The following is a 25,161-nucleotide window of genomic DNA, read 5'->3' on the forward strand; positions in this document are numbered from 1 at the left end:
GAATATTATATAAAAATCAGGATTATCAAAATATAAATTGAAGAACTAAAAAAATAAGAAAAAAAATCTGAAAACTTGAAAAGAACAGCCTAATTTTTGCCATATTTGCCAAAATGTTGCCGAAAATTGAAATTTTTAACTGTAAAATTAAAAATGGCAATTTTGGCAATTTCCCAATAATTTCAGAAACCGGCTTCCTAAAATTTCAGCAGTTTTTGTCATACCGACCATAAAAATTGGCAGCAATTTTTTTCATATTCCTCTCTATTCCATCTATTTCATCAAAAATTGCACATCCTGAATTTTTAATAAATGCACCGCCACCACCAATTCTCCGAGCAATTGCTCATTTTTCGCCGAAATCGTTTTCTTTCTTTTTTTGCAAGATGAGGAAATATATTCATGTCAAAATAAATCAGGAAGTCCAATTTTCCCGAAGAAAGCGATTTGAGACGACATGTTGTATGTTTAAAAGGAGAGAAATGGGTGCTCGTCAATCCTTGATGACGTCATCTGACGTGCGTCAAGTTTTTTTGCCGATGGAGAAGAGAGAAATTTGAGGAGAGGAGATGGAAAGGCAGCACCTTTTCACTTGTTTTGACCAGAGAAAAAGAACAACTAGGCCAGGATAATAGTTGAACTAGAGCTACCATGCAGGCGCCAAAATGCCTGCCTCACGCGAACCGCGCCTCCTGTTTAGTGGAACCCGAAAAGTGTCGGCCGCGGCAAAAAACCACGTTTCGCACTGTGTGGTGTAAACACGCAAGCAGGTTGGAGGCAGGCGCTGAAACCGCGCCTGCCTCCTATGGAAGCCCTACCTTGGACAAGTTCTATAGCCTTTTCTCTGAAAAAAACGGCTTATTCAAAAACTCCCAAGCTTTGTGTCCGAAAAAAAAAGTTCGGCCACTCTTATAGAATAATATTATTTTACAATCGGAACGCCAAAAAAAATTTAAAGAGGCCCGAATTTGAGTCCAAAAAAGCGTCATTAAAAATACAAAAAAATAATGAAAAATCTTTTAGATTTTTTGGACTTTCGGACGCCAAAAATTGCTGAAAATCAATTTCTACAAATTTCTTGACACTAAAATCCCAAAAACTCTGCGCATTGTCGCGCGGCCTAAAAATTGGGAAAACTCGGCCATCATAATTATTTTTAAAATTTCTCTAGTTCAGCTTTCCATGAAAACGCTCAGTTTACAGCAGGGGTGGGCAAATTTTTTTTCGGGGAAATTTGCCGGTTTTCCGATTTGCCGGATATCAATTTGCCGGAAGTGTTTCAGAGGGATTTTTCTATAAGACCGAAACACTTAAAACTGCTCGGCATTAAAACTTGCTGATTTTCCGGAAATTTTCAATTCCGGAACTTCGTCTGTTTGCCGATTTGCCAGAAGTGTTAAATTTTCGCTATTTGTCTATTTGTCGGAAATTTCAATTCCGGCAATTTGCCGATTTTCCGAAAATTTTAGTTTTCAGCAATTTGCCGGAAGTTTTAAAATGAACATTCATAGGATGCGCACAATTTTGCCTATTAAAATTGAAATTCTGAAATCTACGGAAAAAAAGTGCAAACCCACATTTGCCCTAAACTTTCAGCAAATTCGGCAAATCGACAAATTGCAATATGCCGATTTGCCGAAAATTGTGTGCCGTGGCCGCAGAAATTAGAAAACTCGGCCATAGTTTCTGAGGAATTCGAAAAAAGGCCACGTTACAAAATCTTTTTTTTTCAAGAACCTTGGATTTAAAGTATACTAGAAAAGCTAGCTCAAGAGCACATATGTGCTCTCAGCGCTGCTCTAATGAAAATTGTAAATGAAGGGGGAAAAAGAACGAAATGATGATGATGGGGCAGGAGGGGAAAACCGAGGGTCTTTAGATAGTGAAAGTAGTCGTCCTCGTCGTTGTAGTCGTCGTCGGGGTTTTGTGTGTGCTCAGTGAGCACACAGCTCCCACTCAGATGGCGTCGTGTCGAGGACGAATAGCTCATGTGAGAGCAGGGAGCGAGACATTGAGAGAGTGCTAGAGAAAACTGAGAAGATGTTGACGTGCTAGAGAGAGAATGTGGAGAAGCAGTGCAGAGTGACGTGATGGTAGGGGGTGCTAGAAAAAAATAGGTCTAGGATTTAAACGAGAGGGGGGTCAATAATTTTTTCGTACAGCCCACAATGGGGGAATTGTGTGAGCAGAACAATCGAAAATTTAGATATTTAGCGGAAAGGGGGAACAAATTGGTGGCTGGGGTTTCTCCAAAGAAAAAAACTCGGCCACTTCGGAACCAGTAAATCTTAATTTTGGTTCCAAACTACAAACAAATTTTCTACGTGGCCGTGAAAAAAAATCTGTGGCCGAGTTTTCTCATCTTCGCGGCCTCGTGTGAGAAACTCGGCCACTGCCAAAATATAAAACCGAACAGTATCTTTGGGTTCCAAACACTTACGTGGCCGAGTTTTATTTTGTTCAGTCACAGAAAAAAAAACTCGGCCACTATAAAAATATTGACTTTCCACGTGGTGCCAGGCTGTCTCATTACGGTTTGATCTACAAAAAATGCGGGAATTTTTTTTTGCCCAAAAAAATGTGACGTCAAAACGTTCTTAACAATGCGAAATCAGTTGAGAACTCTGCGTCTCTTATCCCGCATTTTTTGTAGACCAACGTCATTCAAGCCAAAATTAGACACTCAGACACCACGTGATTTTCTGGAAACCCCTGACTGTGAAGGAGGTCTCGCCAATCATTTTTTTTTTTGCAGTCACATTGCAAATGAGCTCTACTGAGAATTTTTAATTTAGAAAAGAGTGGCTGAAGTATTCATAAATTCCCGCTCAAACCAATGATATATTTTTAAAAATGTTGAGTTTTCCTGCTAAATTTATTGTCCGTTATAAGTTTGAAAACAACTTTTATCGAATTTTAAGGCATTATTCAAAAAAAAATCATAAATAAATGTGAAAATAATGATTTTTGGCCAATTTAGAAGTTTCAGAAAATTTCGTGAGGGATATAGTTTTCTCACTAAAAATGCCTGAAAATCTGACAAAATATTTGTTTTAAATTATGTTTAAAAAAAAGTAAAAAATACGTCGAAGGAAGCAAAAAACGTGGGAATTCAAAAATAATTTAGCCTTTAAAAAATTTAATTTTTTTAATTCTCTACTACACCTTTAAAAGCATCTAAAGTAGTGTTTTTAAAAAGGATTAAAGGACGATCCGTTCTTCAAGTGCTATGCACTGTGGATCTGGGATTCAGGTACACTGTCTGGTGGTGATCCCATTGGGCTATAATTTAAGCCACGTCCTAGCCGGGGACTGTGGCCGATAATCCAGTCGTGGATTGCTCCACTTCCCAATAGAGGCTGGGTGAACCTAGGGGGTGAGGCCGGACTTGAACTCGTGACCTCCAGACTGCTAGCGGTCACCACTACCGACTGAGCTATCTGCCTCCCCCCCCCCCAAAAAAAAATTTAAAAATTCGATGGCCGAGATACCAACTTTTTCGCGGCCACGTGGTGAGTATAGGAACCATTTCCAAACCTAAATCTCTTCTATGACAAATTCCAAAATAAAAAAACCAAAAAAAAAATTACATGACTTATTGACGCATTTTTTCCGCCGGATTATCACCTATTCATAGTTTCGCGGGCGGATATTCATATTTTTTGCATGAGCAGATTAACTGATGACTTGAAAGTACTTCAATGACTAATATAGGTACAATCAATCTTTGTAGGCGTCTATGTGAAATAACCTGTTTTCACGAAACATGCTACATTTCTTTGAGGCTAGTGAAATTAATTGTATTCTCTATGGGGGAAGAATGTATTTGAGCTATAGCCATCACGAGGTTGTTCGAAATTTGTGACTAATAATATTTTACAATGTATTTGAAAATATGGTCAGTGGTTTCAAAAAATGGTATCTGGCTGAAATTTCGAAAATTTGAATTGCCCGCCATGGCTCACAAAGATGGGTCTTGCAGCGAAAATTGGAATATTGTCGGTTGCCAAAAATTTTGATTTTTTTTGGAAATCGGATTCAGAGCAAGGGTGTTGGTTTTTTGATTTTAGAAAATTAGAAAAATTACCAATATTTTTAGTTTTTCAATTAAAAATCGAATTATCGAAAATTTTAGCTTTTCGATTTATTTTCCGTTTTACCGATATTTCGAAAAAATAATCTTGATTTTTCCTAATTTATCTCAAAATTTTGGTCATTTTTATTCTTTTCTGAAGAATTTCTTATGTTTTTGTCAATTTTCTGAACTTTTTTTTTTGATTTTTCAATTTTACGGAAAGTCGAAAAAACCGAAAAAATTGTTTTTTTTTTGAGAAAAATGACAAATTTCGAATAGAAAAAATCCCTAAAATTTTTTTGAAATGATCATCCGTTTTCGGGATGATCTTTTATCACGTAATACACTTTTAAAAAAATCATCCGTGACGACATTTGAGCACATAATCTAAAAATGATGATAATCTAATTCAGTATCGACAGGAAGCCCTTGAAATAGAATTTTCGGAAAATTCGTATAAAAGAGATTATGAAGCTTAAACATATGGGGATTAACCTTATACTTTTGGTCTAATCCAATTTGAGCTGAATCAGTTCGGAAATTGAATTTTAAGTGTTGACTGGGAAATAGAGGCAGTTTGTTCATAAATAAATGTCTGAAATTTTAGTCAATGGGTAATAAAATATTCAAAATACTCTAATATTCAGGAATAACACAAAAAACAAAAAAACCGATTTTAGAAAGAATGAAAAATTCATCTTTAAACACGATTTTTTCAAATTTTTGGTAGATTTTTAAAAAAGTTGTTTTTTTCTAATAATGGACCACACTCTGTGGGGAAATTGCTTCAAAACATGCCTATGGTACCACATTTACCAAATATCATAGTAAAAAAATTCAAAAAAATTTTCTAAATTTTATATGATTTTTTGAAAATTAGAAAATTCTCAGTTTGCATCAAATTCCAATTTGAATTACCGCCAAATTAATAATTAATTAGGTAAAAATGAAATAATGCAAGCGCGCTCCATCGAACATGGAACTTTTGGCTGTAATTAAAGTTTTTCCGAATTTGATGCAAACTGACATTGTGAGATTTTTTCAGTTTTTAAAAAATCATATAAATTTAGATAATTTTTTTGAATTTTTTTACTATGATATTTGGTCAATGTGGTACCATAGGCATGTTTTAAAACAATTTCCCCATTGGCGCTACTCCATCTTTAACTAATTACAAAAACTTATTTCTGTCCCGTACGTCAAAAACGCCTTCAAAAAATACTACGGGCTACTTTGCCAATTAAACAAAAATTTTAGTTTTCGAATACTTCTAAAAGCCTAAACGTAATCTTGTAAATAAAAAGGCGAAGAACATATTTCAAAACCACCAGAAATTAGATTCGTATATGAAATAACCTGTTTTCACGAAACATGCTACATTTCTTTGAGGCTAGTGAAATTAATTGTATTCTCTATGGGGGAAGAATGTATTTGAGCTATAGCCATCACGAGGTTGTTCGAAATTTGTGACTAATAATATTTTACAATGTATTTGAAAATATGGTCAGTGGTTTCAAAAAATGGTATCTGGCTGAAATTTCGAAAATTTGAATTGCCCGCCATGGCTCACAAAGATGGGTCTTGCAGCGAAAATTGGAATATTGTCGGTTGCCAAAAATTTTGATTTTTTTTGGAAATCGGATTCAGAGCAAGGGTGTTGGTTTTTTGATTTTAGAAAATTAGAAAAATTACCAATATTTTTAGTTTTTCAATTAAAAATCGAATTATCGAAAATTTTAGCTTTTCGATTTATTTTCCGTTTTACCGATATTTCGAAAAAATAATCTTGATTTTTCCTAATTTATCTCAAAATTTTGGTCATTTTTATTCTTTTCTGAAGAATTTCTTATGTTTTTGTCAATTTTCTGAACTTTTTTTTTTGATTTTTCAATTTTACGGAAAGTCGAAAAAACCGAAAAAATTGTTTTTTTTTTGAGAAAAATGACAAATTTCGAATAGAAAAAATCCCTAAAATTTTTTTGAAATGATCATCCGTTTTCGGGATGATCTTTTATCACGTAATACACTTTTAAAAAAATCATCCGTGACGACATTTGAGCACATAATCTAAAAATGATGATAATCTAATTCAGTATCGACAGGAAGCCCTTGAAATAGAATTTTCGGAAAATTCGTATAAAAGAGATTATGAAGCTTAAACATATGGGGATTAACCTTATACTTTTGGTCTAATCCAATTTGAGCTGAATCAGTTCGGAAATTGAATTTTAAGTGTTGACTGGGAAATAGAGGCAGTTTGTTCATAAATAAATGTCTGAAATTTTAGTCAATGGGTAATAAAATATTCAAAATACTCTAATATTCAGGAATAACACAAAAAACAAAAAAACCGATTTTAGAAAGAATGAAAAATTCATCTTTAAACACGATTTTTTCAAATTTTTGGTAGATTTTTAAAAAAGTTGTTTTTTTCTAATAATGGACCACACTCTGTGGGGAAATTGCTTCAAAACATGCCTATGGTACCACATTTACCAAATATCATAGTAAAAAAATTCAAAAAAATTTTCTAAATTTTATATGATTTTTTGAAAATTAGAAAATTCTCAGTTTGCATCAAATTCCAATTTGAATTACCGCCAAATTAATAATTAATTAGGTAAAAATGAAATAATGCAAGCGCGCTCCATCGAACATGGAACTTTTGGCTGTAATTAAAGTTTTTCCGAATTTGATGCAAACTGACATTGTGAGATTTTTTCAGTTTTTAAAAAATCATATAAATTTAGATAATTTTTTTGAATTTTTTTACTATGATATTTGGTCAATGTGGTACCATAGGCATGTTTTAAAACAATTTCCCCATTGGCGCTACTCCATCTTTAACTAATTACAAAAACTTATTTCTGTCCCGTACGTCAAAAACGCCTTCAAAAAATACTACGGGCTACTTTGCCAATTAAACAAAAATTTTAGTTTTCGAATACTTCTAAAAGCCTAAACGTAATCTTGTAAATAAAAAGGCGAAGAACATATTTCAAAACCACCAGAAATTAGATTCGTATAGCTGACACCGACCAAAAAGTGGATTGTTAGTAGCGGGAGAAAAGGAATGAACAACTTGTGTCCCCGCCCGTGTTTTTGTTTTTCAGCAATGGACGATTTTTATGCCTGGAATTAAGTTAGCATTTCAATGTACAGACTGTTCGGGGAATTCAAAATTTAATGAATTCTAATATTTTGGACTGATCTGAAAATTTCAAGGAATTAATTATTACTTTTAGAATAATAAATAAATGGTGAATTATCTGAAAAAAAACATTTTCTAAAAGTTATAGACGAAAATGTTTTTTTTTAATATTTAACAATATATGTTTTTCTAATAATAAATTGAAAAATATCAACAAATTGATTTTCTAAAGGTTTTGATTAAAAAATAAGTATAAAAAAAATTGGACTGAACCAAAAATTTATCAAAATTTAAAAAAAACGCATCATTTCTTTTTTGAATTTTGACATTTTTGCGAAAATGTTCGGAATATTTGAATTTTTACAAATTGTCAAAAAACTCAACATTTTCTAAAAATATGAAGTTCATAACGAAAACCAAAATGTTCAATTTTTCAGAAAATTTTTATTATATGGAGATTTTTTTCAAGGAAAAAAAATTGAATTTTAAACTTTTAGTTTTTTTTTTTTTTGAAATAAAAATCTGGTTTATTTAAAAATACGAGAAAAAAAAATTTGAGTCATGCAGTTGTGTTTTTGTAAATAAGTATGAAAATTACCGTTTCTAGTTTTCTAAACGGAAAGTAAAAACAAATTTATTCAACTACTACAATTAGGAAGCAAAACAAAAAAAACAGATGAGGAATAGAAGTGTGCGAAAAAAGGGCTGAGTACTCTGTGAAAGTGGCATATTTTTTTTAGTTTGAGTGTGAAAAAAACACACAAATTTTTCACATTATACTAACAGACCATCTGCGGGTTTTTTTTCAAATATGACTGTAAAAGATCTATAGAGTTTTTTAAGGTGGAGTAGCGCCAGTGGGGAAGTTGTTGAAAACCACTCCTTTAGTCCCAAAAAAACCGAATATCACGATAAAACTTTTCAAAACTTTTTTGAAAATTTTTTATTTACTGCCAAAAAGTGACAATTACTCCTTTTTGCCACTCATAATTTTGGAAGTCGACCAAAAAAAAAATTTTTTTTCCTACATTTTTATGCTGTAATTTTGTTTAAATTATTTGTCTTAAACCATTGTAGGGGTCGGAACATGCAACATTGCTTTAGATTTCCTAAAAAGCTCATATTTTTCAAAATTTTGGCAATTTGCCAAAACTTCGACCGGAAATTATAGAAAATCTAAAATTTTTTGAAGTGTTTTATAATCATATTTGGTCGTTTTGGATTATAACAAGTGTATTTAGACAAAATCCCCACTGGCGCTACTCCACCTTTAAATTTTTTTAATTCAAATTTTGCAGAGATAAAATAAAAAGTGTCCAAATTATACTTGTATTCTCGCAAAAATGAATGAAGATTCTAGAAAGTTCGAGAAACGTCTTAAAATTCTAATGTTATAAAGAACTTTATGTAAAGAACTGGAGTTTTTTGAAAATTTTTTTGGAAACTTCGAGGTTATTCTGGAAACTTCGTAGTTGTCATGAATTTCTGAACCTCTTGGGAAAGTTCTGAAAACTTGTGAAAGGTTCTGGAAATCTCGGAAAACGTTTGATGACTTTTTTAAAGGTTGTGGAGTTTCCTGGAATCTTCTGGAAAAATCGAGGGTTGCTCAGAATTTTTTTTTTAATCTAGAAAAGTTGATAAGAAGTATCTGAAAGCGGTTGAAACAATTTTTCATCCCCCGGCATTATCTCGATATATTTTAATAAAGGAAATTGAATTGAGGTGTGCCAGTATAAGAAAGCATTGAAAAACATAACATGAACCGGAAATTAAAACAGCCTACGTTTGTTTGAGAATGCCTGATATTAGATATTGTATATAAACTTGTATATAACGAGTTTGTTAGGAAAAATTCGTTTATGTCTTCTTTACCTATATACAATATCGCTAAGATATTCTCAACAACTGCTTGTTGGACAACAATGATTTGCAATTCGATATTCATTTTTCTCACCATGGTTCACTTGAAAAAAGTTGACTTAACCTACAGAAAACTTCTCACAGTGTTCGCAACACTTGGCATGTTTTTCTCATTTATTGAAATGCAAATCCACCCGTTCTTTCACTCGTATAACAACAGTCTCATCAATTTCAATATGGCAGAGCTTCCAAAAGATCTGGCAACTCTACAAGTTGCTTCATATTCCGGAGTCTATGTCACCATTGTCTCATTCTTCACAATTTTGCTAGCATTCCGATATTGGAGGATGACTGGGAGCACCATAGTCAACTGTTTTACCGGATGGAAAATCATTTTTCTCATCAGCTGGCCTTTATTTTTTGGAATAGCTGCGACGGGAGTGGTTATCCTGTTCGGACCGATTGATGATTACGCGCGCGAGTATACAAAAGAGGTTATGATGGAAAGTTATGGTATTGCCACGGAAAATATCTCGGGATATTCTGTGATTGCATATGTGAGTTGAAAAAAATAACTTTGATCTTAAATAATTCACAAAATAACTACATATAGTTGCTTAATGTACGTTAAATCGGCAATTGGCGTAAAAAGTTAATTATACAGAAATGTCCAGAGAGCATGAGAGGTACTTATCGCCTACCTGCCTACGTGCCAACCAGGGGTGTGCGGCAAATCTCAAAATTTGCCGCGCTCGGCAAATTCGGCAAATCTACTTTTTTGAAATTTGCTGTGCTCGGCAAATTCGCCGCACACCCCTGGTGCCAACATCATGTATTTCTGTTTATTATGCCTGCCTCATGTCTACCTTCGCACCTACCTCATGCCTACCCACTAGGATTGTCGTTGTTTGAATTTTGATTTTTTTTTGAATTTTGAATTTTTTAGTTTTAGATTCCTTTGTCAAACATGTCTTTTTTTGATTTTTTCAGACCAAAAACAAAAAAGCTGCTTTCAAAACTTTTCCCTGTTTTTTATGGTACAGAAACTTACATGCCTACGCTATGCCTACTCCATGCCTACGCCATACCTACGCCATGCCTACGCCATACCTACGCCATGCCTACGCTATGCCTACTCAAAGTCGAAGTTTCAGGACCAAAATGGAAATCTTCACTGGAATAGTCTTGCATTCACCTCGGGAATTATCTCACTTATGGAGATTCAGTTCCTCATTGTTGGAATTTTCGGATTTCGAATGTATTTCAGAATGAACATTTTGCTTCAAAATGTCTCAAAATCATATGAAATGATTCAAAGGCAATTTTTCAAAAGTTTGATCTACCAGGTTCTTTAGATTGGAAATATTTGTAAATATTGTAAAGTTTTTAGATAACTTCACCTACTTTTACCTTCTACATACCTGCCATTCTCATACTCACAGTGCCATTTTTTGACTTGAAATTCAATCTTCCCACTGGCCTTATTGTGTGCTCATTTTCAATTTATCCTCCAATCGACAGCATTATTATGATGATAGTCGTGTCGGAATATCGAGTTGCAATCAAAAGTTTGTGACCAATATTTTAACATGTACTATTGATTTTTGTATGTTTCAGAAATCTGGAAGAATCCGAAAAGTTTTTTTGGCTGTGTTTCAGTCAATGGGAACAGTGCACTGGAAGTTAGAGTTGTCGTTCTTTGATTGGAGACGCTTTTCGGAGAATAACGCCAAATATTATCAGTCAATTATTTTTGTCAGAAAATTTTAATTTTCGCCAAAATGTAAACTTTCCGCAAAAATTTGAATTTCCAGCAAAAACTTTTTCTCAGAAAAGTTGAAGTTTCGCCAAAATGTAAATTTTCCGCAAAAATTTGAAATTCCTGCAAAAAGTTTTTTTTCAGAAAACTTCGATTTCCGGTTATTTTTTTTTCTCAGAAAATTCGAATTTTTGGCAAAACTATTTTTCTCAAAAAAAAATTGAATTTCCGGCAAAATTTTATTTCAGAAAATTTGAATTTCCCGCCAAAAATTTTTCTCGGAAAATTTTGAATGTCCGGCAAAATTTTTTTGCCAGAAATCTTGAATTTCCCGCCAAAATGTTTTTTCTCAGAAAATTTGAATTTCTCGGCAAAACTTTGTCTTATAAAATTTAATTTTCCCGCCAAAACATTGTCAAAAAAAAATCGAAAATAATTTATTCAATCGGTATGTCAATAGTTTCTATAAAGCTTTAAATGTACAAGTTAAATATATTAAAATAATATTAATGGAAAATAAATAAGAATTTCAAAAAAAAATTGAAATTTAGAAAATACACGTCAATTTCTGGAATTTTGAGGGGGCAGTTTTGAGATTTAATTTTGGAAATTTGATTTTTAAAAATGAGCCTGAAGTTCACAAAACAGTTTTACATAATTAAATGTGAATTCCGGACATCATAATATCCACGGGAGGGATCTCGTTTCAGGCCACCGCCGCCACTTCCACGAGATGACGGTGCTGTACTAGACAGATGGATCTGAAATTTTATGACTAAACTTTTCAAATAACTAACCAGTTTTTGTTTCTGAAATTTAGTTTCCATGACTTCTCTTTTTTTTGGGAAAATTCTAGTTAAAAAAACAATTTTTTTCCGGCAAATCGGCTAATTGCCGGATATGAAAATTTCGGCAAATTGGCTAACCGGCACATTGCCGATTTACCGATTTGCCGGTTTGCCGATATTTGCCGAACAGCAGTTACCGCCCACCCCTGATCTAGCTCTTTTTGTTTTGGTGCAAATTTTGAAAAAAAAATCGTTTGTAAATTTGGAAAGTTATCAAAACTTTTTAAACTCCTATATTCTGCAAAAACTTGAAAAATTAAAAACTAACCGATGGATCAATATAAAACGGTCTGAAATAATGCGTCCTTTTCCTATCGTACATTGTCCGAAACTTGGTACAATTCAGGTAGACCAAAATAAAAATCGCGATTCCCAAAATCACCAAAATCGAAATTTTCGCGATCGTCATTACAGTACTCCAATACGTGTCCACATTTGGGTACTGTAGTGGGAGTTTGTTGGTAAATCTGACAGGCGACAACTGGATGACTTCAGAAATTTGCTCGTTCTTCTCGAAACGACTCACATCGTCCCAGTTGTAGTTGTGGGGGCTCTGAAAAGATAATTCGAAACTGATAGCAGCCGACACCTCAGGTGTTATTACCGAACCCGCAAGGTGTCAGCTGCAGGAAAAATACACTTGACATAGTTGTAAAGCACATGGCTTCTACCTGCAGCCGACACCTTGGGAGTTCAGCTAAAGTTTGAGACTCTGGACTTGTCGGCTGCAGAAAAAGTTTATGTGGCTCGGATAAATGACAGATAGCTTTTTCTCGCAGCCGACACCTTGCGGGTGCTGCTAAAATCTGAAAGTCGGGAGGTGTCGGCTGCAGAAAAAAATACAAGGCACAAACTGCATAGCTTCTGCCTGCAGCGGACATCTTGAGACCCCTGCTAAAACAAATCCAGTGAAATGTCGGCTGCTCTTTAGCTTATTTTTATTTTTTTCACCAAAAATGCTCACCCTAATCTGTGATGAATTGAAAACACAAAATCGCATTCCATATGTACTATTCATGTTGATTGTCTGATTTACGTGGAAAATGAACGGCTCGGCGGAGAAGACGGACGACTTGAGAACGGTCTGAAAATTCGAAAACTTAGCAGCCGACGATTCGCGAGATCTCGCCCTACCTGAATCATTACCACTATCTTACTGCGTTGCGTATCATTGAACTCTATCTTCGTGTCATTAGCATCTGGCTCCGCGAGCACATCGACTCTTCCGAACTCGACGAAAAGTTTGTCCACGAACTCGGCGTGCTCTATGTGGAATAGCGCATCACTTCGTCGGACCATAATATTTCCACTTTCAGAATCCCACGTGGCATTTATTTCTCTGCGCGGGAGGCAAATTGTGTGGAGCATTGTTTCGCGGCTCGCGCAGACACCGTTGATAAGGCGTGCGTGGGTAGCTGAGGGGCAGATGCAGCTGGAAATGAGAGTGTTAGCAGCCGACAGGGAACCAGGACTAGAAACTTACGTTTTCCTATCCTCACAACCAAATTCGCATACAACTCCTGCACTTGTCAGGCACTTTTTAGCCTTCTCGTGATGCCTAACCTCACTGGAGTTGCCCACAAGGTTGGTTAGCTGAAAATTTTTTTTTTAACCTAAAAACTTTCTTGCAGCCTTACCGAGTCTTGCAGCTGCTTGGCAGCCTCCTCGAGCCGTTTCTCGAGCTCCAAGTCGATTTGCTCAACGGCTTGAGCCGTCTTGTCATTCATCTTTTCGCTGCCATTTTTCACAGACTCCTCGATGTCTTTTTCCAGGTTTTCTACGGATTTTTCGATTTCTTCTCCGAGGATCCGTCTGGTTGACTCTAGGGGTTGTAGAGTTGTGGTGGTGGTGGGCTCAGCGGCTTCTTGGGGTACTGTAGTTGTTGGCTGGGGCGGCTCTGTTGAAGATTTTTGGACCTTCGGAGCCAAGGAAGTTACTTGGTTTGTCTTGTTAATCTCCTCGGCCTTTTCCAAGTTTATCGGTGAGTCTGTGGAGTGTCTCTGTAATTTTATCATTTTATGAGTTTTAAGTAGGACTCTAGGCGGCGTCTTAACGGCAGAAAGTCCCATTTTGCTTTGATCTTCGAAAAATGCGGGAGGTGAGGCGCAGACATCTCATCTGATTTCGCATGGTTAAGAACGTGCTGACGTCACATTTTTTGGTCAAAAAATCCCACATTTTTTGTAGATCAAACCGTGATGGGGCAGCCTGGCATCCGCCATTTTGTACATTGTACAGCATACAGAGTACAGCGTGAACCCAAAAAGTGTCGGGCGCTGCGAAATTTATATATATACATATGGCACTACATACGTATTATCAAAAAATACAATCGCACAATTTTCTCATATTTTATTTTTGATCTACCTTTTTGACTAGGCTCCGCCCCTTCCTTCGACAAGACAGCACTACAAAATAACAGCAAGATTGGGGGCGGAGTCAAGTTCAACAGGTAGATCAAAAATTAAATATGATAAATTTGTGCGATCGTATTTTTTCGATAACAGTGCAACCACCAAGCGTTTTGGTTCATGTCAAATTGCAGAAAAGAGTAGGCAGGAGTCAGGTAGGCCTCAGGCCCCCATAAGTATCTCAAAATTTACTAACCGTTCCGCTCTTCACCTTCACATGTGGCTCATTTCGTATCGCATTTCCAGAGACAGACAGGTCAGTTTCCATACGGTATACTGTAGATGTTGGGGATACTGTAGTCATTGGGATGTCTGTCTTCTTCGGAGTTTTGTCCTTCCAATCCTTTTCAAGAACCGTGGAGCCAATTATTGGGCCACAGTCCGCACAGTCGTTGGTTTCTGAAGGAATGTGGCTCATTGGTGTTTACGGACCTAATGTATCATAACTTACGTGAGCTTTTGCAACTTGAACACTGGAACGGTATTACTTGAATTACTCCGAACTTTGGACGCTTTCTTTTTTTGGATAAAATTGCGCAAACCTGAAATTTCCTTTCTGATGTTTAATACTTTCAACTTAAAACACAAACCTGAACTCCAAAATCCTCATCTTCAGGGATATCCAGGCTGAAGCTCGACAACGATCCATCCACACGAACTTCTCTTTTAGCCGCCAATTGCCACGTCACAAATGGAGCCACCCCCTTTGACTCGGCAGGACCATACCGTACATGGTAGTAGAGAGGAGCCCGGTCAGGAGTTTGCCAACTTATTTTCGCTTTTCCATGGTCCCCAGCAATGGATACGGTCTCGAAACAGACCGGGTTGGATTCTGGAAATGTTTGAAATTTTTAATTTATCTAGTTTGAAAATAGTAATATCGTGGTAATACAGTACTCTTCCTGTAGGGGTATTGTATGGATACTGTACGGCTATTGTAGGATTACTGTAGGATTATTATAGTATTACTGTATGATTAATGTAAAATTACTGTAAGGTTACTGTAGGATTACTGTAGGATTATTTTAGGGTTATTGTAGGTATACAGTAGGATTCCGCCGAAATTAAAATGGATTACAGTAGGGTTATTTAAGGATTACTGTAGGATTGCTGTAGTTTTTGAAAAAACGAGTTTTGGTAAGGGGTCAGGGTACTGTAATAGTTTTGTAGGGGCACTAGGATTACTGTAGGAATACTGTATGATTACTGTAGAATTACTGTAGGATTATTCTAGGATTACTGTACGATTACTGTAGAATTACTGTAGGATTACTGTAGGATTACTGTAGGATTGCTGTAGGATTGCTGCAGGATTACCGTAGGATTACTGGAGGATTACTGTGGGGTTATTATAGAATTATAGTAGGGTTATTCTAGGATTACTGTAGGGTTACTGTAGGATTACTGTATGATTACAGTAGGATTACTGTAGGACTACTGTAGGCTAACAGTAGAACTACTGTAGTTTTCGAAAAGACGAGTTTTGGTAAATATTTATATTTTTTTTAACTATTAATATTTTCATTCGAATTTTTTGAGAAATTGCTCAAAATCTGACTCAAGTATATATTAGGTTGGTCAAAAAGTCTTTGCAAAATTTGTACTTTTCTTCATTTCTCAGCGTTAATTCATTTTTTTCTGATTCTGTTTTTTTATTTGTATAGTACGTAATGTGCATGTTTAATACATTTGAAAAAACATTTGGGTGCTGTTCAAAATGACCGAGAATTTGCTCGCCGAACGCCACGCCCTCCGAGGGGTTTTTCTGTACGAGTTCCCCCAAAGCTGCAATTGCAACGAAGCTCGTCGTAACATGTGTGCAGTGTTAGGCAAGAACTCTGTCACCTATAATACCATGAAGTTTTGGTTCGAAAAGTTCACGAAAAAGAACTACGATCTCGGTGATAAACCAAGATAAGATCGCTCTCGTTTAGATATCGATGAGGATATTTCGAGAGCCCTGGAAGATGATTCAAGAGCAACGTCACGCGAACTTTCTGCGACTCTCAAGCATCCCCAAAGAATCATCATCAACCATCTCCAAAAAACCGGAAAGATAGAAAAGTTCGGTCAACTCGTTCCTCACAAATTGTCCGATTCTCAGAAAAATTGCTTTGTGACCTCTCTCTTTCGCTGCTCACTAGGAAACGAACAACGGACTGGGTTAAAGATATCATTACTGGAAATGATAAATGGGTATTGTATGTTAGCCATACCAGGAAAAAAGAGTGGGTCCCGGTCGAGGAAACCGCGACACCTGACCTCAAATGAGAACTTCACGGAAAAAAGTGCTTCTCTCAATTGGGCGGGACAGTAAGGGTGTCATTTCCAGAGAGCTTCTTCCAGACTTTGCTACAATCAACGCTGGCCTATACTGCATTTAATTGGAAAAGGTGGTCCATGCTCATCGATTACATCGCCCTAGAGGATCAAAGTTGTTGCTGCTCCATGACAACGCAAGACCGCATACAACTTTTAAGACCCGCCAGAAGCTCCAGACAGTCGGAATCCAAATTTTGTCTTACCCATCGTATTTGCCGGGCTTGGCTCCTACTGACTACCATCTGTTCCGCTCACTCCAGAATCACTTTGCCGGGCAGAAGTTTCATGATCGAAAGGTCGTCGAAACGGGGTTGGACGACTTCTTTGCCTCATAATCGCAGGAGTTCTAGGCGGAGGGGACTGTTCAACTTCCCTTGTGTTGGCAAGAAGTCATAAGCATTAATGGTAAATATATTACCCATTGAATCTTGTTCGCTTTGAAAAAATACTACTTCCAAAAAAAAATCAAAATTTTGCAAAGACTTTTTGACCAACCTAATATGTATATATGTGTGTGCCGGTCTGCACATCGGGGTGGGCGGCAAACGATTTTTTTCCGGCAAATCGCAAATCGGCAAATTGCCGGAATTGAAATTTCCTGAAATTTGCCGATATCCGGCAAACGGCGTATCAAAAATTTGTTTTTTTTTATTTCCGTGAAATCGGCAAACCGGCAATTTGCCGATTTGCCGAATTTGTCGACATAGATTTTATAAGGATTTTTCAGCTGTCACCTACCTTTACTACAAACATCCAAACTCGGGTTCTTGGAGCAATCAATTTCGATATTCTTCTGTATATTAAACGGCTCCAACCTCACACATCTCGGCAGCATCCTCACTTCCACCCACATCCGGCATCTGGCTTCCAGGACTGATGGCGGAAGCCAAACCGCCAGCCGCCCGCCGCCTTTCACAATTTCAATTCGCGGAGTCGGGATTTCACCTTCAGGAGTACTACACTGAATCGGGTACAGAGCTGGAGACTCGTAGCTATAGATGTCACCGTCTATGTAGCCATAGGGTAGGGACCACTTTACGTAGAGCTTCAGGTCGCCAGATGCGTTGAAATTGTTCACACGTGGCATTTCTATGGAAATCTGTAACGCGTATAGTTAAATAAAAGAAATCAAGGCTGAAGAATCCCGGTAGGTGTCGGACCATGAGATCAGACGGCGGATTCCAATATGGATAACAAAATGGGTCCTAAATTTTGGGATTTGCGATACATACATAGCGGCCGACACCTTACGGGTTCTAGACATACTCGGAGGATCCCGGTAGGTGTCGGCCGCAGTGTCCTCTTTTTTCTCACCCGGGGTCCCATTTGTCAAACTTCCTCACCTGTGGTTGTGTGAGTATAAACGGAGGCAATTGAACTGGAATCGGTCGTGGGCGAATTATGTCAAATACGGCCGCCGGATTCGAACTTCGAATGACAATAATGACACGAAATTGGTAATCACGGCATGGGTCGAGAATGCTGAAAGTGGCTTCCGGTTTCGAAGAGGCGCCCTGTAATTGGTCTATTTATTTTGTATAAGGATCTTTGGACTTTCGATTCGATGATGAGGAAAAAGTAAAAATTTTGATTCATGGATTGTTGAAAATTTCTATTCTTATGGAACAAAAATTACCGAATGTCATAAAAAATTTGCAAATACTGAAAATTTACGAAAAAAAGTCAAAAAACTTACCGCAAAATTCCAATTATCCGGCTCTGTAGAAATCGTGGAATACTCGAAAACGTATGCAAAAGCTGTTGGTTGAGGTTCTATGGAGACTCGAATCATATGAGCATCCACGTATTCCGACTTGGATTTTGGGATTATTGAGGATACTTGAACTGGAAATTGAAAGTGAGTTAGTAATTTTGCCTACGCCTACCGTGCCTACTCCGCTAAATTAAATTTTGTAAGGTGAACTTTTGTAAAGCTTTCATAAACCTTTTACGACGGTTCAAAATTTCAAAATAAAATTGGCGTAGAAAAATTGGGGAGTTCAGCTGAAACTTAATTTTTTTTTCAAAATTTTAAGGCGAATAAATGGGCAGACAGGCAGGCAAGGTAGGTATCAAAGCCTACCTAACAACCATGACAGCTTTTGATTACTAAATTTTGACCGCTTATATCTCGTTTAATTGGAAAATATCAAAAAGTACATAACAACTCAAAATTTATAGCGTAAGTTTACAATTTTTGTAAATTAACAATTTTAGGCTAAGGCTCAGGCCCCAGCTCAGGCTTAGGCTTAGGCTTAGGTTTCGGCTTAGGTTAAGGCTTAGGCTTAAGCTTAGTTTTATGCTTGGCGTCAGTGGGGGAGCGTTAGCTATTTAGGGTTAGGATTACAGCGTTTTTTTCATTTTTCGAAGGGTTCCCGTTGGCCGATCAAAGCGAAATTTAACACAGAGACGTATAGGACTAAGAAGCTTCCGTGTAAAATTTCAAATTGATTCCATCAAAACTCGCCGAGTTATGGAGCTTAAGGTGTTTTCAAAATGACCCTCAACTATTTTTTAAAATTTGAAAGTTTGGCGTTTTGTCAGTTTTCTCCCTAAGCTCACGAAAATTTAATGACAGCACTACGGCAGTGAGATAAGTTTTCTTGTGAATTTTGAGCCAATTTCGATTTACAGGAGCCGAGATATTAAGCTTCAAAATCCGACAAAAGTTCGAGTCCGGGTGCGGGCGTCTAAATTTTTTTATGTGCTGTTTTTTGTTCACTTTGAAAACGCGCGTGTAACTTGACGGTGGGTGGATGGATTTTGATGCGGTTTTTTGCTGTCTCTTCTAAAAGCTTGCCCCACCTCTGTATGCTTTATTTCAAAAAGATTGGAGCTCTTTGAGCCGAGATATGAAGAGTATTTTCAAGTATCCTCCAAAAATCACGTTTTTTTTCTCATTTTTCGCCTCTTTTTTTTGCAGGAAAATTCGAGTTTTTGCGATTTTTACGAGATTTTTTAGCAGTTTATAGTACTCGACGAGATGCGTCGAAAAACATACAAATCATCCAGATCCATCAGCTATGAGCTCTTTTAGAGAGCTCCAAAGTCAAATTCGCAATTTTGACCTCCCCCCTCCCACTTCGGTGTGTTTTTTTCGTGTTTTTTCGCAAACCACCGCTTCGTGCGCTGTTGTCTTTGAGAAATCTTTGGTTCCAAGGTGAAATTGTTGTATAAAAAGATCGTAGGTACATTTTAAAGTAAAAATTATTCCGAAAAAGTGATTTTTTCATTTTGAAAATCGAGGCAGAAAAAAAATTTTTGATTTTTTTTCCAAAAACTTTTTTTCCCCTTCTCGCAGGATGGCGGTCGTTAGAGATATTTTGATTTTGAAGAAAAAAAAAATGAAATTACAAATATTTCTAAAGCGATAGAGCAAAAAAATTTAGAAAATTGAGTGAAAACTCACTGAGATAACCGACCTTGAAGTTACTGCCGTTTTTGCGTTGTTCATTTTTCAACTTTGAGCGTTTATTATTCACTCAATCTGAGATCAATTTCAATTTTGTTTTTTTATATAGATTCAAAATTTGACGCTAAATCCGAAAAACGAAGTTTCAAAAAAATTTTTGTGAAAATTTTTTTCAGCACCGCCAAAAAATCGAGTTTTTCAGCACTGATTTTTTCGAATTTTTGCGATTTTTCACTCATTTTTTGATGAATCTTTGTTTTCTTTTTTGTGTTCAATGAACAATATTGATTAAAAAATGGAATCTTTCAACAATTTGTGAAAATTTGTTTTTGAAAAAATTTTGTGCCAGTTTGAAATTTTTCAAAAAATTAATTTTCTGCCTCTTGCCCAGAAAAAGTGGTTTGGTCTGGTGTTTCAAAACTAATATTTTTGAAATCCTTACACCTTTTTTCATAGTCCCCCAAAATTTTGTAACCCAATTCTCACTTTGAAGGGAGATACAGGCGGGAGATACAGTTCGTTGAAGGGTTGGCTGCCAACACATCGCCACCCCACCCACAGAGAGACACACATTTACAACCCAATATATTCAAATATTACCTCCTGCTCTCAGTTTTCAAGATTTTATGATGATTTTTACTTCATCAGAAAGAACACATTCTCTTTCCTATTTGCAGGGATAGAGGAAGACAAAAAAAAAACAATATGGATTTAAAATCAGGGCTTCGCCCCGATTTTAATAAAATACGTGAAACCCTCTTAAAAAGTTACAAGAAGGTTTTTCCTTGCGCTTGGAGCGCAAAAGAAAAGAAAAAGAGCTATTTAGACTTAGGGTGACCAACTGCAATAAAACATTGGAAATCCCAATCCAACCAGCCTAAGGGCCCGAAAAACATACTAGGATGCCCAACTGGAATAAAATATAGGAAATCCTTATGACACACTTAAGCCTAAGAGCCCGAAAAAAACTAGGATGCCCAACTGGAATAAAATATTGAAAATCCTTATGACACACCGGCGGTATGGCGCGGCTTAAGCCTAAATAGCCACTTTTATCAAAATACGTTTGAGCGAGGCGGTTGTAAACTATTCGTTCTTTAGCAAAAATTAAAAAAAAAAACTTTATTTAAATTTAAAAATAAATATCATATGTTATCACACCTTAGAATATCACGCCTTAATTTAGTAATCATTTTTAGTTCATAAGTGTGAGAGAAAGAAAAATGGATTAATCATCGGAATTAGATATCATCAGAGTGATTATATTCATCAAAAGTCCCACTTTACTTGAGGGTTAATTTGATCGATATAAAATGTTTATCTCATGTGAAGGAAGGTTCAAATTCTGTACCTATGAATGCTGCCGATATTTGAATTCCTGTCTCATGGGAAGAAGGCCTTTCTTGTGGGAAGAACGGAGTAATAAAAAAATATACGTAGGTACAGAATTTGAACTTTTCTTCCCATGAGATAGGAATTTGAATATTGGCATTCTATAACTTCACTAAGAAAAAAAATCTCCAAAGGTTGATCGCAAATATGTAGAGATTTCTCGCATCCCTTCAAATATTACAAAATTTCCAAGTTTCTTAGAAATAATCTTCATTTAGATTACTGAAAAATATTCACAGATTACTTTTGAATTGCCTGCCTGAGAAGTCAAAGTAAAACGCAAAGCGAGCTCAAATGTATTTTGATAAAAGTGGCTATTTAGGCTTAAGCCGCGCCATACCGCCGGTATGTCATAAGGATTTCCAATATTTTATTCCAGTTGGGCATCCTAGTTTTTTTCGGGCCCTTAGGCTTGAGTGTGTCATAAGGATTTCCAATATTTTATTCAAGTTGGGCATCCTAGTATGTTTTTCGGGCCCCTAGGCTGGTTGGATTGGGATTTCCAATGTTTTATTGCAGTTGGTCACCCTAAGTCTAAATAGCTCTTTTTCTTTTCTTTTGCGCTCCAAGCGCAAGGAAAAACCTTCTTGTAACTTTTTAAGAGGGTTAGGCTTAGGCTTAGGGTAGACATAGGCATAGGATTATTCTCAGGCTTAGGCTTAGGTTTTGTTTTAAGCTTAGGCTTAGTCTTAGGCCTATGTTTAGTCTTAGGCTTAGTCTTAGGCCTAGACGTAGGCTTAGGCTCAAGGGGGAGAAAAAAAAAGAGAGAAATTCCCAGAAATTCTAAAAAATCTATAGAAAAACAACGAATGATCAGGAAAAGTGGGACATTTCGAAGTCGGGTCAAAAAATCCATAAAAACGGCCAAAAAATAAAATAGTTTAAAAAAAAACAGTGAACAAGTTTGACGGGGATTGGAGACTTGAACTTTAGCTAAAGAAAGCTAGCTAAAAAAAAATCGCAAAAAATCCCGGGATTTGAGATCCTAAAATTTCGTTCAAGACTACTTACCAGATTGCAAGTCGGCATCAAACCGTGTACAATTTGAAGGTTCTTTAGCTACTGGACAGTTACACGTAGAGGAGATTGGCTGAAAATTGGAGCTGGAGCTTAATCAAAGAATCGAAGTATGTTTTTTTTAAATATGAGTCTCGCTTGTGACCAACTCACTTAGAATTTTAAAATTTCTTCAATTTTTACAGAGCGTACCCCATGAAAAATGCACCGACTTCTGGCTACTTTTAAGTTTCCATTTCACAAAAAAACAATTTTCTCAACGTTCGCCTGCTCTAACTTTCACCATAATAACTCTATACTCTAAATTACAATTACCTTCTCTCCGCAGAAGTTTCACTCTTCGTCCCCCATCTCCCTTTCTCTCATCTAATCGCCTCCCACTCCCACTAAATCCACTTAGCGGTGGGGCCCGCAACAAAATCTTCAAAAGTATCTAAGTCTTCAGAGAATGAACAAGAGTTTGACAGTTGACCCAACAATTTGGCGCGTCTAATCCATCACTCAAGACGAGGTTCGACCACTTGACTTAGTTGTACCGAAAAAATATGAAAACATATTTTTATAAAACATTTAAAAAAATTGGTCAAAAATTTTTCGAAATATTCCAAATTCTAGCTCGACCTTAGCTAAAGTGTGGTCTCTGAAAAAAAAGTTGGTGGCCGAGGTTTCTCTTCCGCGGCTACGTTGCAGAATTAAACCTACTGGAACACAAAATTCTGAGAATACGTAGTATGCAACATATTTGACGCGCAAAATATCTCGCAGCGAAAACTACAGTAATTCTGTAAATGAATACAATACTGTAGCTCTAGTGTCGATTTACGGGCTCGATTTCGAAACTGATTAAAACTCGTAAATCGACACAAGCGCTACAGTAGTCATTTAGAGAATTACTGTAGTTTTCGCTGTGAGATATTTTTTTGCGAAAAATTTTGAAAAATTTTCAACCTATGCACCTTTAAATTTGGATTTTTCGTGGCGGGACCATGATAATTGGGATTTTTTTACTCACCGTTCCAGATTGCATACAAAGTGCATAGCACTCTAGGGAGCATTTCGTCTTGGCGTGTGGCTCTGTGGAGCATGAATTGAGCAAAGTGAAGACTATTAAAATATGGAAAATTGATCGAAAATTCCCATCCCCTGGATCATGTCCCATGTCTCTGAAAAAAATGATCATAAAAAATAGCTTTAAAGCAGCCGACAAATCAGGAGTTATAAAAAAAAGGGGCATTAGCAGCCGACATATAACGAGTTCCAATAAACACACTATAAATTGTGGGGTAGCAGCGGACATCTCGCGAGTTTGCGAGACACTAGCAGGCGACACTGCTAACTTTGGCATAGCAGCGGACACCTCACGGGGTTTCGAAAACTTCAATTGCCGTACATGATATTCTCAAGGAAACTGATCAAAAATCAAGAAACTTGAAACATATTTCTGGTAAATAAGAAACGAGAAGCCGAAGCTGAAAAATGGTCAACAATACGAAAAATCTCATGGCGGATCAAACGATTCCCCCTTTTTCTTTTTCCAATTCTATAGTCAACACACACAGAAGGCACACCAACACACAAAACTACCACTTTTGAAAATGGAAATAGAAACCGGTCAAGCGAGGCGCGGGAAGATTCTGAGAAAATCGAAAAAGACTGACGACGAAGAAAAGTAAATGTTACGGTTAGCATAAAAAGAGGTGGGTGGGTGGGGGAGATTGAGGAAAAACCAAAGTAATTGAGATTGAAGCGGAATGTTGCAGCCGACATTTCACTGGACCTCAAAAGTACGGTAATACACCTGAAGGAGTTAGCAGCCGAAACTTAACAGGGCTTAACGTAGCAAGCAACATGAGAATGAGAGCTCAGAATCAAAGCCCAAAAAATTAAGTGAAATAGGCGTCCGACACTTGACGGGTTTCTAAAAAAGGAAGCGCTTTAATCTTTGAAATAATTAAGCAGCCGATACCTCACAGGATTCTAAAAAAAAAGGTATGCAGCCGACACTTCACGGGTTCCTAAAAAATTAAGAGCGACCAGCACCTTACAGAATTTTCAAATGACTAATCAGCCGACACCACGCAGGCTTCTAAAATCGCCAGCCAACGACCGAAATCCCTCAGTCTTTAAAAGTAAGCAGCGGACATTTCACTGGCCTTTGAAAATAGTCAGTGACCGTCACCACTCGAACCTCTAAAATGAGGCAGCGGCCGACACTTCACTGGCTCCCAAAAATAGTCAGTGACCAACACCTCGCGGAATCCCGCGATAAGAAAGCAGCGGACACTTCACAGGATCCTAAAATACCCTCGATTTGAATATGCATATTGCAATGACAGATTAAGTATTCAAATATCCATAAGGAAATGCGTAATACCGTAAAATAAGCGATGATTCGGGAGGCAAAATGAGGGAAAACGCGAGACATTGAGGTAGTGGGGGGAATGAGGGAAAATCGGGACAGTTTTGACAGTAAAAGTCGGGCGCACTTCTTCTTCCTCTTCAGCCTCTCTTGCTTGACGCATTTTGTCTGTCCTAAATTCGAAACGATTAATTGCTGCTTACGTCTTCAGGGCCCCCTCCCCCCTCCAACCTTCATCCACTTCTTTCACCAGTTTGTCATAAGAATTGGAATTCATATTTTTAGTGACACTTGGAAGACGTTCCGACTAGGACGGTCACTTAGGACAAGAGGGGGGGAGTGGAATGTTTGTGTGGACTTTTCCTAAGTGGGCTTCCTTATTGGTTGGAGGAAGTTTCAAAAAAAAAAGAAGATTGAAGAACGTTTAGTCTAGTTGAGTCTTGTAACGACATCATCAGGAACCCCGGGCCTATGTAGGCTTTAGCTTAAGCTTAGACTTACGCTTAGGCTTAGGTGTAGGCTGAGACTTTGGCTCAGGCTTAGTCTTAGGCGTAG

General features: G+C 36.9%; 2 protein-coding genes, 1 long non-coding RNA gene, 1 other non-coding gene and 1 pseudogene across 6 annotated transcripts; 3 read left to right on the top strand and 2 right to left on the bottom strand.

Moving 5' to 3' along the window:
* Positions 1-1,713: 1,713 nt before the first annotated feature.
* linc-136 lies at positions 1,714-7,748 on the bottom strand. The gene is made up of 3 exons (NR_102017.1): positions 7,718-7,748; positions 4,732-4,828; positions 1,714-2,479 (listed from the first exon to the last, which is right to left on the bottom strand). It is a non-coding gene; the product is annotated as a long non-coding RNA linc-136 (long non-coding RNA).
* A 1,337-nt stretch (positions 7,749-9,085) lies between these two features.
* str-30 (Seven TM Receptor) lies at positions 9,086-10,789 on the top strand (the record flags this gene model as incomplete). The annotated part of the gene is made up of 4 exons (NM_071633.1): positions 9,086-9,643; positions 10,241-10,432; positions 10,477-10,654; positions 10,704-10,789. The coding sequence occupies 4 exons, from the start codon at positions 9,086-9,088 to the stop codon at positions 10,787-10,789; spliced, it is 1,014 nt and encodes a 337-aa protein (NP_504034.1).
* A 477-nt stretch (positions 10,790-11,266) lies between these two features.
* hpo-36 (Fibronectin type-III domain-containing protein) lies at positions 11,267-23,416 on the bottom strand (the record flags this gene model as incomplete). Of its 2 annotated transcripts, NM_001322543.3 has the most annotated exons (14): positions 11,267-11,606; positions 11,962-12,246; positions 12,658-12,777; positions 12,828-13,125; positions 13,177-13,286; positions 13,331-13,693; positions 14,301-14,503; positions 14,556-14,646; positions 14,695-14,936; positions 17,165-17,525; positions 17,770-17,940; positions 18,123-18,271; positions 22,242-22,320; positions 23,260-23,416. In NM_001322543.3, the coding sequence occupies 14 exons, from the start codon at positions 23,404-23,406 to the stop codon at positions 11,496-11,498; spliced, it is 2,730 nt and encodes a 909-aa protein (NP_001309614.1). The 2 variants fall into 2 exon arrangements, with proteins under 2 accessions (NP_001309614.1, NP_001309615.1); NM_001322544.3 differs by lacking the exons at positions 22,242-22,320; positions 23,260-23,416 and having other exon boundaries at positions 11,496-11,606; positions 18,123-18,218.
* On the top strand, positions 15,822-16,851 carry T27C4.5 (annotated as a pseudogene). The gene is given in 2 exon segments: positions 15,822-16,358; positions 16,366-16,851. Coding segments are annotated over 2 exon segments (1,023 nt in total).
* Y39H10A.9 lies at positions 18,663-18,714 on the top strand. The gene has a single exon (NR_068674.1). It is a non-coding gene; the product is annotated as an Unclassified non-coding RNA Y39H10A.9 (non-coding RNA).
* Positions 23,417-25,161: the final 1,745 nt, after the last annotated feature.

The sequence above is a fragment of the Caenorhabditis elegans genome, chromosome V (assembly GCF_000002985.6).
Source record: "Caenorhabditis elegans chromosome V".
NCBI classification, from domain to species: Eukaryota; Metazoa; Nematoda; class Chromadorea; order Rhabditida; family Rhabditidae; genus Caenorhabditis; species Caenorhabditis elegans.